This window comes from Chlamydotis macqueenii, chromosome 4 (genome assembly GCF_036417535.1).
Source record: "Chlamydotis macqueenii isolate bChlMac1 chromosome 4, bChlMac1.mat, whole genome shotgun sequence".
NCBI lineage: Eukaryota > Metazoa > Chordata > Aves > Otidiformes > Otididae > Chlamydotis > Chlamydotis macqueenii.
The window spans coordinates 78306968-78322089 of record NC_141559.1 but is presented as its reverse complement, the minus strand read 5'-3'; the positions used below and the strand labels follow the sequence as shown (position 1 = coordinate 78322089).

The 15122-nt window shown below is 44.9% G+C and overlaps 1 protein-coding gene across 4 annotated transcripts in view; it reads left to right on the top strand.

Annotated features, from left to right (window-relative positions):
- The first annotated feature begins 12971 nt into the window (after positions 1-12971).
- Positions 12972-15122, top strand: part of REEP1 (receptor accessory protein 1) — a 71016-nt gene continuing 68865 nt past the window's right edge. For all 4 annotated transcript variants that reach the window (XM_086746167.1, XM_086746166.1, XM_086746169.1 and 1 more), the window contains exon 1: positions 12972-13138. In XM_086746167.1, coding sequence (XP_086602293.1) covers positions 13107-13138 — 32 coding nt within the window. In that variant the 5' untranslated portion in view covers positions 12972-13106. The remainder of the gene's footprint in view (positions 13139-15122) is intronic.

The following is a 15122-nucleotide window of genomic DNA, read 5'->3' as shown; positions in this document are numbered from 1 at the left end:
AGCATCGCAGGAATGTTGTGTTGATATTGCTACCCACGTACAAAAAGAGCCACTGAAATTTAGGGAAAGCTACACAGTGAACTTTAAGCAACGTTCCTTAAGGAACTGAGGAAAATTGTTCTTTGTTAATTACCTTTACCTCCGAAAGCCTCACAACAAACTGAAAGCATGTCATGTTGTTCATATTTTGCTGCTGAATAATGTTCAAGCTCTTTCATCATTGAAATAACATAACCTGGATTTGGCAAAGACCAGTTAGCCTTTAAACCATTCCCTACCACTGCCAGAAAGGTTCTTCAAGTTTATTACAAGTGCTTCCTGCTGTCTCTTTTAGTTTTAAACAACTCTGTCTTGTGACTGAGCTTATTCCTTTGGGAGAAAAGTTACACCTTTCTCTTGTTTCTCTGACAAAAAATGTTGTCAACTCAGGCTCCCAGGTCTGTGTGGCAAGGTGTGGGGTCAGTGAATCCCGCGCTAGGTGACAGAAATGTTACTAATACCGAACTAGCCTGCTACATGCTTTTCTAGGATCATTTGGACAAAATTCAGTGTTGCTTTTGTTTTTTCAAAACTACCTGTGTATTCTGTTGAAAGTATTTGAGACACTTTCAACCTTGGTAATTTAATGTAGTTTTTGACAAAATAGCCGACGTGGGAAAAGTAGTGATTGTTGTGAGTGATGAGTATGGGCAATTTGGGCAAGAACTTTGGTTGCTCTTGAACGTGTATTTGCTTAAAAAGAGCCTCAGCCTTTTTGACTTGAATGCAAAGAAAGCAGTGGAGTGATCTTGATGGCTGGTTTGTACGTGCTTGAGTCTTGTCCTATGCACTGCAAATCCTTTCACTCCCCGCAGAGAATGCTGGCTTTCTTGACTCTCCTTCTTTTGTCCTGCTGCTTACGAGCCATGGGTATGTAGCAGAGAACATTGTATGTTTTACCTGCTGGTGTAGTAACTCTGATTCCAGCTGGAAAATACAGTTTCTTTTCATGTCAAGGGCCAACTGAGAAATATGACCTTTTTTTTTTTTTAAATTCTGCATGTTGTGCTGTTAGGATGTTAACAAAGTTAAAGTAATGCTACTAGCTTCAGTATTGCTGAAGCTAAAAAAAAAAAAAAAAAAGAGAAAGTAAAAGGTTAAGATCCCAGATATTGGTGACTATAGAACTGGCAATTTTTAAAAAATTGTATATTGCTAAATGTGACCTAGTTGGTATAGCACAGAACTGGGAGCCAGATCTGGAATCTAACGCTAAGTGTGTCATTAAGCAGATAATTTAATTCATTTAATTTCTCTGTAAGATGGGGATAACAATAATCGTTCTTATGAATTGCTTTGTGTTGTGCACCTGAAAGATGATGAGTATTATAGCTACTAATTAAACATTATTTTAATCCTCAAATTTCCTTTTCCTTTTAAAATTTTTAATAAGTGTTTACACTCCCTAATGCCAGGGAAGAGAAAAGCATAATTGTGAAGCAGCTGCTAAGAACTTTTCCCAGAAGATACTTAATATTGAATTGGGATTGAGTCATCTCTTTCAGATAAAGGGACAGAGCAAGAAATAATATGCAAGCGGAAAGATTTTGAGTAAAATATATTCAAAGCAGCTGACACACCTGTGTCTTACCTCCCGTGTCCTCTCAGTTCAGAAATGGAAATGAGCATTGTGTTTTCTCTACGGCTTAACTAGAGAGAGCAAATGCAAGAACAAATACTTGAAAAAATAGGTACAGCTGTGAGTTACAGGCTTGTTACTGATGCTCTTTCAGTCTCTGCTCTCCTGCCTTGTGCTGAGGCCTCTTCCTCTGCACCAGCCAGCCCAGCGGAGGGGAGCACTGGGCAGTTGCTTGGCCACTGGGATGGCAACTGAATTCCAAGCTGAGGCCTGCAGTGCAGCTGGGCATTGATACTGGTACTGGCAATTCTGGTGTGTTTCACTATGTTTGTCGCTGTAAAGCACTTAGTAATTTCCTACTCCGCTTCTAAAGCTCCCCAAGTCAACCACATGTCAGTGAAACTTAATAGTGTCTTTTCCCTAACCATCTCTCTTCACAGTTGTCAGAGACTAATGGCTTTTCTCCAAACCCTAGAGTTTGGCAGTGGAGATTTGTGCCTAAAATTAAAACAGTAGTTCTAAAGCAAATTCCTGACTCCAGTGAAACCAGGAATTTCATCTACTGTTTTTTTTTTTTAAGACATCATGTGTCAGCCTTGTCTTCTCATAAGAAGAAGATTGCAATCTGTCTTGTCTTTCATCTCTTCTAAAGGCAAAAGAAGGCAAAATTGAACTTTTCTTGCTTTCCAGTATCTAATGCCCTACGTGGTAAAATTGTCTAACTGCAGTTATCCAAGAAATGGAAATGACATTTTCCAGTTTCCTTTGCAAAGGAACTAGTACTGCAGCATAGGTTTCTAGTGCTGGTTCTTAGTCATATTTCCTAGGCACTAATCATCACAGAATAAAATTTACAACTGCAGTTTTCTAATAAGAATATAACAGACACAGCTAATAACAGGTAACAGACACTAATTTGGTGGCTTTCTGTGATGGGGTTACAGCATCAATGGACAAGGGACAAGAAACTGATGTCATCTGCCTGGACTTGTGCAAGGCATTTGACACTGTCCCGCACAACATCCTTCTCTCTGAACTGTAGACACATGGATTTGACGGATGGACCACTCAGTGGATGAGGAATTGGTTGAATGGCCGCACTCAAAGGGTTGTGGTCAATGGCTCAATGTCCAGGTGGAGACCAGTGATGAGTAGTGTTACTCAGGGATTGGTATTGGGACTGGACCTCTTTAACATCTTTGTCAGCGACATGGACAGTGGGATAGAATGCACCCTCAGCAAGTTCGCCAATAAGACCAATCTTGTGTGGTGCCGTCGACACGCTGGAAGGGAGGGATGCCATCCAGAGGGACCTTGACAGGCTGGAGAGGTGGGCCCATGCAAACATTATGAAGTCCAACCAGGCCAAGTGCAAGGTCCTGCACATGGGTTGTGGCAATCCCAGGCACAAATACAGGCTGGGCGGAGAATGGATCGAGACCAGCCCTGAGGAGAAGGACTTGGGAGTGCTGGTGGACAGGAAGCTCAACACAAGCAGGCAATGCGCCCTTGCGGCCCAGAAGGCCAACCGCATCCTGGGCTGCATCAAGAGGAGCATGGCCAGCAGGTCAAGGGAGGTGAATCTCCCCCTCTATTCTGCCCTGGTGAGACCCCACCTGGAGTACTGCATTCAGCTCTGGAGTCCCCAACACAAGGAGGACTTGGAGCTGTTGGAGCAAGTCCAGAGGAGGCCACAAAGATGATAAAAGGGCTGTAGCACCTCTCCTGTGAGGACAGGCTGAGAGAGTTGGGGCTGTTGAGCCTGGAGAAGAGGAGGCTCCGGGGAGACCTGATAGCGGTCTTCCAGTACCTCAAGGGGGCCTACAGGAAAGATGGGGAGAGGCTGTTCAGTAGGGCCTGTTGTGATAGGAGTAGGGGTAATGGTTTTAAAATAGAGGGAGGTAGATTTAGATCAGATATCAGGAAAAAAAATTTTACACTGCGGGTGGTGGAACACTGGCCCAGGTTGCCCAGAGAGGTGGTGGATGTCCCATCCCTGGAAACATTCCAGGCCAGGTTGGACGGGGCTCTGAGCAACCTGGTCTGATTGGAGATGTCCCTGCTCCTTGCAGGGGGGCTTGGACTGGGTGGGCTTTAAAAGTCCCTTCCGACCCAAACCATTCTGTGATTCTAGGATTCTCTGTGAGGTGTTAACTTCCCTTACTCACACCACTTGAGATGATTAGCATTGTGCCTCTGGTCCCAGCAGAGGTAGGATGTGTCTCACTTTTTATAACATGTAGGTCACAAACTGCCAATACAAAAAAAAATGTATTTAATGAACTTCATCCACGAGCAGACATCTCATTGTCTAGCCTTACTCTGCAGGGAATGAAGAGAAGCATCTCCAGAAGGGGATTCATACTATAATAGGTGTCTAGAATAAGTGGGACAAATTATCCCTCAGAGATGTCTGATCTTCCTCATTTGCTGTAGAGGTCCCTGATTATCGACTTATGTTCCACCATTTCTTTTTGAGTAAATGCTGAACTAGATACAAACTAGATACAAACATAAAATGATGCCTCTGCTACTCTTTGGTTTACACATTGTTATCCAAATTGGGTAAACCCTTTTCTAGGTTTACCATCGTAATCAATATGCTTGCTCAAAATATATTTTGTGTAGATTCTTTCAAATTTAGCAAAAAGTGAGTAGTGAAAATAGAGGCTTAATTAGCACTAAAATTGTTGCTTTCTAAGCAGACTTAGCATGAGAAAACAGGATGTGCTGTAATTGTTAGGGCTTTATGAGCAGGTCATAGCAACTGATGGCTTAAGAAATGCTGTGTTAGAGCATGCGCCTAGGGAGAGCGCTGCAGGTTCACTGGTGGAACTGGCGTTATTACTTAACCTTTTTGCGCTTACATTTTCCTCTCTGGGATTAACAAATATTTACCCACCTTTAAAAAGTACCTTCTGTTGTTCAGAGAAGTGCTGAATAAATACGGAGTAGTATTACCATCATCGGCAGGTAATCCTGTTAATCTAACACGCACCCTATGGGTATGGCGAATACGTTCCATGCCACTTGATCGTTGTAGTTAGATTAACAAAGGATATTGCAGGGATTAACTCCTAAGTGATGGCTGCAGCTGCCCACTATGTGTGTTCACTGTAGCCCAAACCCAGGGTATGAAATCCTCTTGCCTATAGTGAATAGAAGGAATGCACTTGACTTCTGCAGCACCAGTTCTCTGTTCAAAAGAGCAGTACCTTGACCTAGGTGATACCAGTAAGAGGTTTGTAACACAACCTGTTGCACAGTGCTCTGGTAGCTGCTGTGCTGCTGGCACCAGGGAAGACAACTTCAGTGCTAAGAGAGCTTCAGGTCTCTGCCTACCGCACCAGTTCTACGGAGTTGTTGTAAGGTTAAATCTATCTCATGTCCCACTGCGCTCTAACAGCCACAGCTCACAAAGTCGTGTCTAGACTACTTTATAAAATATTAGCTGTGGCCAAGGCCCTCCTCAGTGTAACGCAACTTCAAAGTTGGCTCTGCTTTGAGCTAGGGGTTGGACCGGATGACCTCCACAGGCTACTTGCAACCTAAATTATTTAGATATTCTACAAAGTCAGGTGCAGCCTCAGAGGCATGGAGTTCAGCATGAATTGAAAATCCCCCCCTGGATACTGAGGACATACCGATGTAGCTGTCTTGGAGTAAGCAACACCAGTGCCCTAACTGGTTTCAGGGTAGTTCTGGGAAGACCGTGTGATTTGCCAGCACACTTCTCACGGGATAGAGATGCACCTTCACAATCCTGCTGTTGGCAGTGCTATGCACTGCCTTTGTTTTGTCCATTTCATTTCAGTGGTACTTGGAGAATCCCAGAGCTGTGATAGGCATTGGAAGTATTTTCAAGAGAGGATGGCTGAAATGGGGTCTGAGGGAGAAGAGAGTACAGAAAACACGCCATCACCTGCATACATTGCAATTAAGAGTCTCATTGGAGTGTGGAGAGAGAGGGAAGGAGAAAATGTGCTTCCAAATGCTTCTCTTAGCAGCTCAAGAGGTTGGAACTTGCAGTTTTCTGGCTGGAGACTAATATGGAAAATGGAGATTGAGCACAAAGGCTTTTTTTTTTTTTTTTTTAAGCAGTTGGCTGTTGTCCTTTTCTCTCTTCATTACCTTTATAGAGTAGTTTGTGGTATTAAAATATAGACTTTTAGGAGTCTGAATTGCCAGTTTCAGCTGAAGCCTTTTCAAATCTTGTGCTAGGGAGTTGGACTGGATCACTATTTGTGGGGAAAAACTACTGCTGCTTTCCTCAGTCAGACATGCATCGTTCAGAAATGTGCTAGAATATTATCACTTCCCAGTACCAAATGTTGGGAGTGCTCTATATGCTATTCCCACACCAGTCACTCTGACCTTTGTAAATTATAAGCAGACACTAGCCAAGAAACCGTTATCTGGTCTAATTAACAGTGGCATTAAAGTGAGATACTGTCAGTCTTCAAAAGGGAGCAATATTTCATAGAATTATAGAGATGGAGTCCTCTATAGATAAGCTACAGAAGGTAGCTTGAAAACTCTTATCACAGTGGGTGTATTTTTCCTTTGTCTTTTTTTTTTCTGAAGCCTCTAAGTTGTTTGTTTGGATCCTGTTTTTTTCTTTTTTTTTTCATTTCAATTTTGGAGCTTAGCCTTTTTTGTCCCTTGGAAGACAATTCTTCTTCTTAGTGCCACATAGAGAGAGAAGCAGGATGATACTGCAAGTTTCTCATATGCCCTGACTGCAGAGAAAAAAAGTAGTTATATAACTTGTCCATAAAGAGGCATCTTTTCCCTGACATCCTTTTTACTTTTTCCAGAATTAAATAGTACTGTGGTGAAATTTCATGTTCATGCCTATATGTGGTATGAGAGCCAGTGTCTTTAATATGTGCTTGTGCTTTGACACTCGGCATTTCTCTTTGCATTTTAACTAAGGAGAAAGTAGTTACAAAGCGATGAGTGGTTTACACACCGGAGAGGAAGAGAACAGGACACGCGTGGGAGAGGCAGGTGTATTGTGGCATATGGGAACAGGAGGAAAGCCCTGGCAAAAGTATGGGAAACCCCCTGGAGAAATGAGTGCGCTCACAGTGAGGATGCTGCTCACCTGCAAGTACTTCTGAGCAGCTCCTACGGGAAAGCATCTTTGCCAGGTGCGCCAGTGCAGCCAGTTTCCTTCTGCCTCCCCTGGGGCTCTGCACAAAATTGAAATCTGTAGTTGCCACATCCTCGTTTGTGCTGGGATTTAAATTGATCCTAAAGGTCAATAGCAGCTTTTTATTAAAACTTAACATGAAGTAGCATTTATACTGTTATTAAAGCATGTTTTTACAAACCGTGGAAGTCTAGTAATTGCTTAGTAATTTTAATCCTATGTGCAGGATACTGCTAAACAGAACAGTGCCTGCAATACTGAATTGGTTGGTTAAAGGCAGTTCAGCAAGGGATGGCGAAGAAACCCACTTTGCTTTCCTCTCTTATTGCCTTCAAATTTTTTATTACATCAGTCTGTGAAGACAAACTGTCTCTAGAAACTGCTAAGACCAGTCTACAGCAGTACTTTAGCTTTCCTCTAACATAATTAGGGCTGCCCATAGCCTCCCCCACATTCCTTCTCTGTTTCTTGAAGGAAACCTCCTCTCTTCTGCTCATAAGAGGGGCCTCTTTCACTTATTATTTACAGCTTCTTGTTATCTTCAGCATTCCCATCTGCATGGCACCTCAGTGAAACCTCAAGGCCGTGCACTGACCATATTTCTTTCAGCATCCCTCTTAACAAATGCCATGTTCACACTAAGACTTAGTTATCTTCCTCTGTCTGCTTTAAGGGCAAGAACATGGTCAAGTCATCCTTCAGTACATTTACTATTGTATTGTAGTCATAATTAAACACTGTACAATAATAAAATGTAAAAAAGCCCATTCTTCCAATGCAAGAATCTAAGAACTGGATGTACATTGGATCAGACCAAAGCTCTGTGCGTCTTAGTATCTCCTCCCTGGCAGTAGCTGATAATTAGGTCCCAGAGAGGCACACACCAGCTAATTTAAAGAGTAACCCTCCCCTGGTCTTGACTCAGTATGCATTGTTCAAGCAGTTTGCTCAGGAAGTGGCCCTTTCCTTTTTCAGAATTATTAAATGTCCTGTTTTAAAGACAGAACAGGCTTGGTCTTGCTACTGGCTTCCAGTCTTGAGAGTACCCCTTATTATTAGAAGTTGCTCTTGCAGTTCTTTTAGAAATTTCTTTTGCTTAACAGAGGGAACATCCCTGTCATGCTTGCATTCTAACTCCAGTAGACATTCAGAGAGCTAGCGTTCACGAAGAAGAAAAGTCTCAAGAGGAATATGGTGAGGATCTGAACCTGCTATGGGGAAATCCCAAGCTGACATTCTCCCAGCATCCAACCAAGATATCTGGGCAGCATGTCTTCCTCTTTGTTTGCAGTCTTTATCAAATATGTGAGCAGGTTCTTGTCTGACAGGGAGAGGAGAAGTGCTTCATAAAAATAAGGGAGTTGTACATCATGTACCTAAGCGGAGGCAGTGTCTCTTCTTACCTGCTCTATCAGGAGGCTATACAATTTGTGCCAGAAGATCTCTCTTCCAATAGTCTGTTTTCTGATCACCATATTTTTTTTTCTCATACATATATATATTTTTTTTAATTGAACTGTTTCCTTTCTTTTACAATTTCTGGTCCCGATCGGGGCTGAACTACGACACTGTTGTAAGCTGTCCATAGCAGGGTGTTTAGGACATAAACAGTAACAGGCAGATCATTTGGAGACATGGAATAGCCCGGATGGTTGTGCATGTCTAGGCTGAGGTAGAAAGATGGTAGCAGGTAACAAGGGACAAGAAGCCTAATCTGAGTGTCAGAAGTACTGTAAAAATAGTGGTAATTTGTTGATGTCTTTATTGACATTTAAGGCTGAAAAAGTAAGTTCCAGTCTAAGATACAGTCCTTTTAAAATCAGTTTAGAAAATACTGCAAAATATTCTGAAATAGTAGAATGGAAAACATGCTGAACTGAGATAATTTCCCATAGAGCTGGAAGGTCTGCAGATGCCTCACAGCCACGAATGAATTAATCTAAGACATATGAATTTATTCTAAGGCAGAGACATCTTGTATCATGTAAGTTACAGAAGGGGATACGGGAAATAAAGAACAAACTTCTCAGAAGACACTATTGATGCACAACTTCAGGTATTCAGAGCTTAATATTGGGAGATGTTGAATACCGCTGACTGATCTTTGTGCTGTAAAGTTTCACGTTAGAATATTTGGTACCAAGCTATCTCATTTTGGTTACCCAAAGCCAAATGATACATTCAAGCATGCTGATCTTCATGTTTTCCCCAAGCTCTTGCAATGAGTCACTGAGAATGAAGAGTGCTTCTCCGCAGTCACAGTTCCCAGCTCTAATGCCAGACCACACCACTTTTGAGTCAAAATAGGCATTTCTTAATTTCTCTTTGCTAATGGGCATAGCTCTGAAGCAAGTAATTCAATAATAAAGATGGAAATGGCAGCCAGGAAATGCTGACTGTCTCCACATGCTTTAACAATACTCCCCATAGAGTCGAATTAACCTTTTCTGATCTAGTCCATTTCTGTTCATAAAGCTGTAGTTTTAGAAATGGGCATTTTTCATAACTGTCTTCAGGAGCTGCATTTTTTCTGAGATCTTTGCTCTACCATGTTATCTTTTTAGGGTTTTGTTTATTTGGTTTTTGTTTTGTTTCCCAAGTAGAAGTCAGGAGATAAATCCAAGAGGTCACCCCTTCTCTTCCAGTAAGTGGAAGACCAAACATTTCTCTTCCAAGAGGCTAAGCATATGTATCTATATATGTGTATATGTGTGTGTCTGTATATAATCCTTGATGGGATGCAGAATATCTATTTGCTGATCAAACTATCTTTCTTTTCCTGATATTTTTAAGGTACTGTAACAGTACTATACAGTATGTGTGTGCACTCCTGCTATTGCATGTGTATTTTATTTATTTTTATATTCATTTTGTTGTTTTGGTTTTTCCACATGAACTTCAGCACCTAAACATCACCACAGGTTTCATGTCTGATATTTTTCTCTATACCTGAAGACATTTCCTAGCTAGGTTGTCTGTTCTTCTCAAGCTGTTCTGAAATGCCTCTCATACAGATTTGATCTGTTGGAGGACATCCCTTCTTGATAGGAGTTGTCCCTCTCTCTGCACTTGCTACTTCCTGACCTTTTCTCGGTTTGGCGACAGAGTGCCCTGTGCATATGCATCAGTCACTCTTTTTGTTCTAAGAAGTCTTGGCTTGGCAGTTGTTGTTCAGCTGTGAGGCTGACATCCCCTCTCCCTGGGGCCAGAGAGTAATGAGTCTGATTATGATAGAGCTGTTGGGGGGTCTGACTTTTCCATGGCTCTGAACTGCTCAGGAAAAGTAGTTGCTAGGAGAAGGCTGCATAGTATTTAGGGCAAGGGTGGTGGCTCTGCCTTCATTACCAAAGCTTCTTTATTTTGTTATTTGGGGAACAGAGATCAAACCATCTAATGGTGCAATCTGCATAGGATTTTTCACTGCCTGACCTTCCACTGCTAACGCTGTTCCAAAATGTTCCACTAGCATTGGGTGGCCTCTCTGCTGAGCTGGCTCTGTAAAGTAATTCATATCTGTCCCTACAGCTTTAACTCTTCTTGTGTTTCTCCATTATTTATAGACTGGGTTGGGTGGTTTAATAGCAAAGGAAAGGCTTTCTTCAAGCAAGGCATCTTTCCAGAATTCTTGGGACGTCATATGCCGAGGTTACAGTCACAGGGCTGTATGACTGTTATCCTAAGACCATGAAGAGTAGGTAGGGGGCATTGTCACCCTTCCACTGATGACTCAGTAGAGCTGAATTTCTCCTCTTCACCTTCTGTTTACCAACTAGCTATTTAAGTAAAGCTCGCGGCATTCACAAGGACAGGCTTGTTAGGTTTTCCATCACCAGACTACCTTGTTAACTAGCTGTGTATGTTTGAGCCTTTAGATCAGTCAGTAATCATCAGATGGTGATTGTGTCAGTTGTGTACAAAGCAGCAGCACAAGACTATCAGAGAGAGCTGCCCAGCGGAAGAAAATATCTTCGAGCCTTTCTGACGGTTGCTGCCCAGAAAAGAGAGCTGCAGGTCAGCAGTGATGGCGACTAGCAGGAGTTGCAGGGAACACGGTGAGCTGGAAGAGGCTGGAAGGAGCCAAGAGGGCATGAGGCTGAGTTATCCTTTGGGCACTAAAATGTTCTGCTGCAGCTTTGGGTGTTGTCCTCTGTGTTGTCTCTATCATCTGATATCTCCTCCTGTTGGTCCATTTTTCTATGCTTGAAATACACAGCAAGTACTAAGTGGCAAGTTCTGTGTACTGTGGTGATTACACAAATATTCGTGCAGAGATCTGTGTCTTATACTTGATAATATCACAGCATTAATTGTAATAATGTTGTGGAGTATCTGCCAACGTGCAGTCTAAAATCTCACACTAAATAATCTTGACGTGAAAAATCTTGGATAACATATTTCCAAGTACTTATTTGGCTATGATACACAAGCAAGACAGCCACAGGATGATTCACTGCCTTAGAGTTTGGGCTAGATGTCCTAACGGCTTCTTTCGGAGAGAGGGCAGTTCTTCCAGAGAGCAATCTTGTCTGGAGAAGATGTTAATTTACACTTGCTTATTGCAACAGACCACCCACTCCTGTCATTGCGGTGCTCGTACAGCAGTCAAAATGCTGGCTGTAGCGATTGGGCCACTGTGGGCCCTTGCAGTCCCGCAGGCAGGAATGTTTGGTGGTGGCCCTGTGCCTCCAGCTGCGGTTCCACGGCCTGTCTGTAACCATGAAAATACCGGTGTTTGTAGCAGAAATGCTGCTGTATCCCAGGGAGGTGGGTGAGGAGGTAACAGCTTGTTCCAGGTCACAGCATGAGGTGGAAGTTCCCTCTGGTGGAGGAGCAGACCCACTACAGAGAGAAGAGAACACGGCGATGTCGCTACTCCCTCTACAAGATAATTTTTAGAGGTGCTGAACTTTAACTACATGTATGTCTATACCTGCAGCTTTAGCTGAAGACTATGGGTGCTATCGGTTTTCTGGGGACCAGATCCAGAGAGCCGACATAACAAAAGACGATCCCGTTATAGAGGATTTTGAGCTGAGCAGAAGAAGAGTGTTAGGTAAGGGCTGGATATTGTGTGATGACCGTCCCCCTGTGGAAATGGACAGCAGTGTGAAGATGGCTGTGGCCAGCTGGGATGGGAGAGGTCTGCGGTCAGCTCAGAGCTCTGCTACCTCTGGTTTGAAATGTTCAGTCTCTCCGTAGAAGAGTTCCTCGCAGGTTACTCACGATACATTAGAGAATTTCAGCCTCTTTCAGCTATGCTGTCTCAGAATGATGGGGAAAATTTGCTGCAGATGCACAGTCCAATAAAAGAACAATGTGTCGGGCACGGAGGCAGGGATCCTGCAGTGCAGCCAGGGCGGCCAGAGCCCTGGCCCTAATGCCTGAAACCAGGCCAGCTGCTCCACAGAGCGGCCTCAAGTGAAGCTTGGGGCTGGTCTCGTGGTGGCAAACTTGAGATCTAAGGGTTGTCACAAGACTAAAACACATCATGAATTCCCATGGGCATGTGTGCTTCTGATAAAAGAAAAAAAACCAAAGCAGTGGAAGATGATTTCTGGCAATTTAATCACATTTGGCATGTGCCAATGCAGTGAAGGAGAACCCAAGAGAAATGTAGGGAAGAACAACCTGGCAGGTCAAGCCAGTGTCTGTGTGGGCAAATGTTCCTCCTGGAAATTGGACTCGATAGCCGTGAGACCCCCTAAGGAAAACTAACGTGGAGGAGAGATTGGGGGATTCACCTGGATCGTGCGGCTAGTGCCTTTGTTGGCTGTGCCCGCAAGCCTTGGGGGCATGGAGGGGGATCCCTCTCTTCCTCTGTGTCCCAGAAGCCCATGGAGACCATGCCTTAGCCTTGCCCTCCCTTTGATACCCAACAGTCGGTGGGGTTTGCTTCGCGTCCTGCTCGGCTGCTCTGGTCCCGAAGCCCACGCGTGTCTGCCCCACGCCGCAGCGTGGGGAAGGGACCCCTGCCCGGCTGGTGCAGCCACCGCCCTCTCCCATTCCTCCTTCCGCACCCGAAAACTCCGCTGACGCCCAGGGCTCTCCGGCTGGGGAGGCCGAAGCAGGGAGCGTCGGAGAGGGGGCTCCTCCTCCTCCTCCTCCCGTGGGGCGCAGCACGGTGGGGGGCGGCCGCGGGCCCTGCCCAATCTCCGCGGCCGGGCCCGGCTGCGCGTTGGCTGCCGGCGGTGCCGCCAGTGAGGCTGCGCTGAGGCTGCGGGACCGGATGGCCGAGCCGCCCGCCCCGCTCACTCGGGCGGCGGCCGGCGGCGGGCGAGGAGCCGGGGCGAGTCCATCCCTACCGGGAGAGCCAGCCCTGCGGCACGCAACGCCATGGTCTCCTGGATCATCTCCAGGCTAGTGGTGTGAGTAACCGCCGGCTGGCACCTGCACGCGTGTGCCCGGCGTGTCCACGCGTGTGCCTGCATCTGTGTGCGTGTGCGTGTGTGTGCGGTGTCCCCGCCGCGCCTCGCCCCCTCTATGGGTACGCGGGTGGCGGCGGCTCGGCTAAATTTAGCAGGGATGGGGCGCTCGGCTGCTTGGTGGGTGAGGGAGAAAATGGGTGAGCGGAACGTTTTTTTTTTTTTCCAGCGTGGGAAAATCACCAGGGGGTGGAGGGCAAAATGCCGCGGTGCTGCACAGCGCAAGGTGACGGGGCAGAAGGAGAGCGCTTGGCAGCGCCCGCTGCTCGGGGATGGACGGGGCTGGGGTCGGGGGGTCGGCAGGGGGGAACGGAGGGAGCATCAGCAGGTGGGAACGTGGCCGTGGATTTGGGCAGCGGCGCTTTGTTAGCGGGGCTGGGGCTCGCGAGGGGGCGCAGGGAGGGGCGGCCGCGGGGTCTCCCAGCCGCTGCTTCCCCCCCCCTTCTTTTTTTTTTTTTGTAAAAGAAATATCAAATATGCTTTTCTTCTTTGCACCTTGCCGCCCAACCTCTCAAAAGACGTTCTCGATTTCCCTTTAACCTGTCAGCCTGGGAGGAGAGGCGTGTGGCTCTTTGCGCTTGTCCTACAGCTTTTCCATAGCTGGAAGCGCTACGGGTGGGAATAGATGTAGCAATTCCCTGGAAATTCTTCTCCAGCAACAGGGGAAAATGGAACAAGCTCGAGATATATGTTCATCTGCCCCACCTGAGAAGGGATTCAGTGAGAAAAGGGCATTTTTGATGCTGCTAGGAAAATTCCTGGGGTGGGGAGTTTATGCTTAAGGTGGGGCGGAAGGGTGGCTGATCTGCCTGCCTTCTGGAAATGTGGCTGGTCAAGGTTAGTGCACGGAATCAGGTGATTCATTTGCCAGTTCACTCTGTCTGGTACATACAGCTGCAGACTCAGAAGAACATCTGTTGTGCTCTTAACTTATTGTAGAGGGTCTACAAGGGCCTGTCACTTTCTTTGTCTGAAAGAAACGTGCCATGATGTTGCACCATCAGCATAATTCCAGAAAGGCGTTTTCAAGGTCTCCTCTTTTGCCATATGAGATGAAACATCAAAAGGAAAACCCACCTTGATCTTAGCTGTCTCTCTGTATCACTAAGACGTGAGATGGCTGTCAGATACAAAGATTTTGGGGGGTTCCACGGTTGAATTTAGCCCCTGGGAGGGATATGATCTGGATTCAGCTGCAGCTATTGCTGGCTGTTATTGGATTTGCACTTCATTCTGGGAAAGCATGTTAAATATTTAAATGATTTCATTTGAACAGTATAACTGTGCAGATATCTCTGATGGCAATGTGAGATGTAGCGTGTATTGTCCAAAGCTGCTTTTCTTTCCTCTTTACTAGAGTAATTTCCACTTTGAAAAAAACTGTCATCATTTCACCCAGCTAATCCTCAAGAACAAAGAATGTCTACAGAGAGACGGTAGTTTAACTTAACTTGCCTCCACACAGGCACGTGTACACAAGTGATTTCATCCAAGACACATAGACTGGGTAAAAATCAGATAGGGGCAGGACACAGAGCCGTTGCCATCTTCAGTCAGGTAATTAGCTGAACATACAAACCTTCCTGTTCTCTTCAGCTTTTTCCGAATAGCGTGTCACAGTATGAATTTTTCTGTGTGGAGGGTGGTACCATTTATTTACTGTACTAGAATTTCAATAGAAAACAATAATGGGAGTATACAATGTAAATATTAATCATTTAGTAATCGTAGCAATAATTAAAAATAATTTTGCAAGGAAACCTAGAGCAAGCCAAGCTTAATCACTGCTTTCTTTGTGCTGCTACTTAGTATATAATCCTTTAAGGATGTTTTGCACCAGGAGGTACTGGTTTATTGTGATCCCAGTAAGAAACTCGGACTCTGTAGGGTGTTGCTTAAAATGCCATTTATTAGAACTGCATTATAA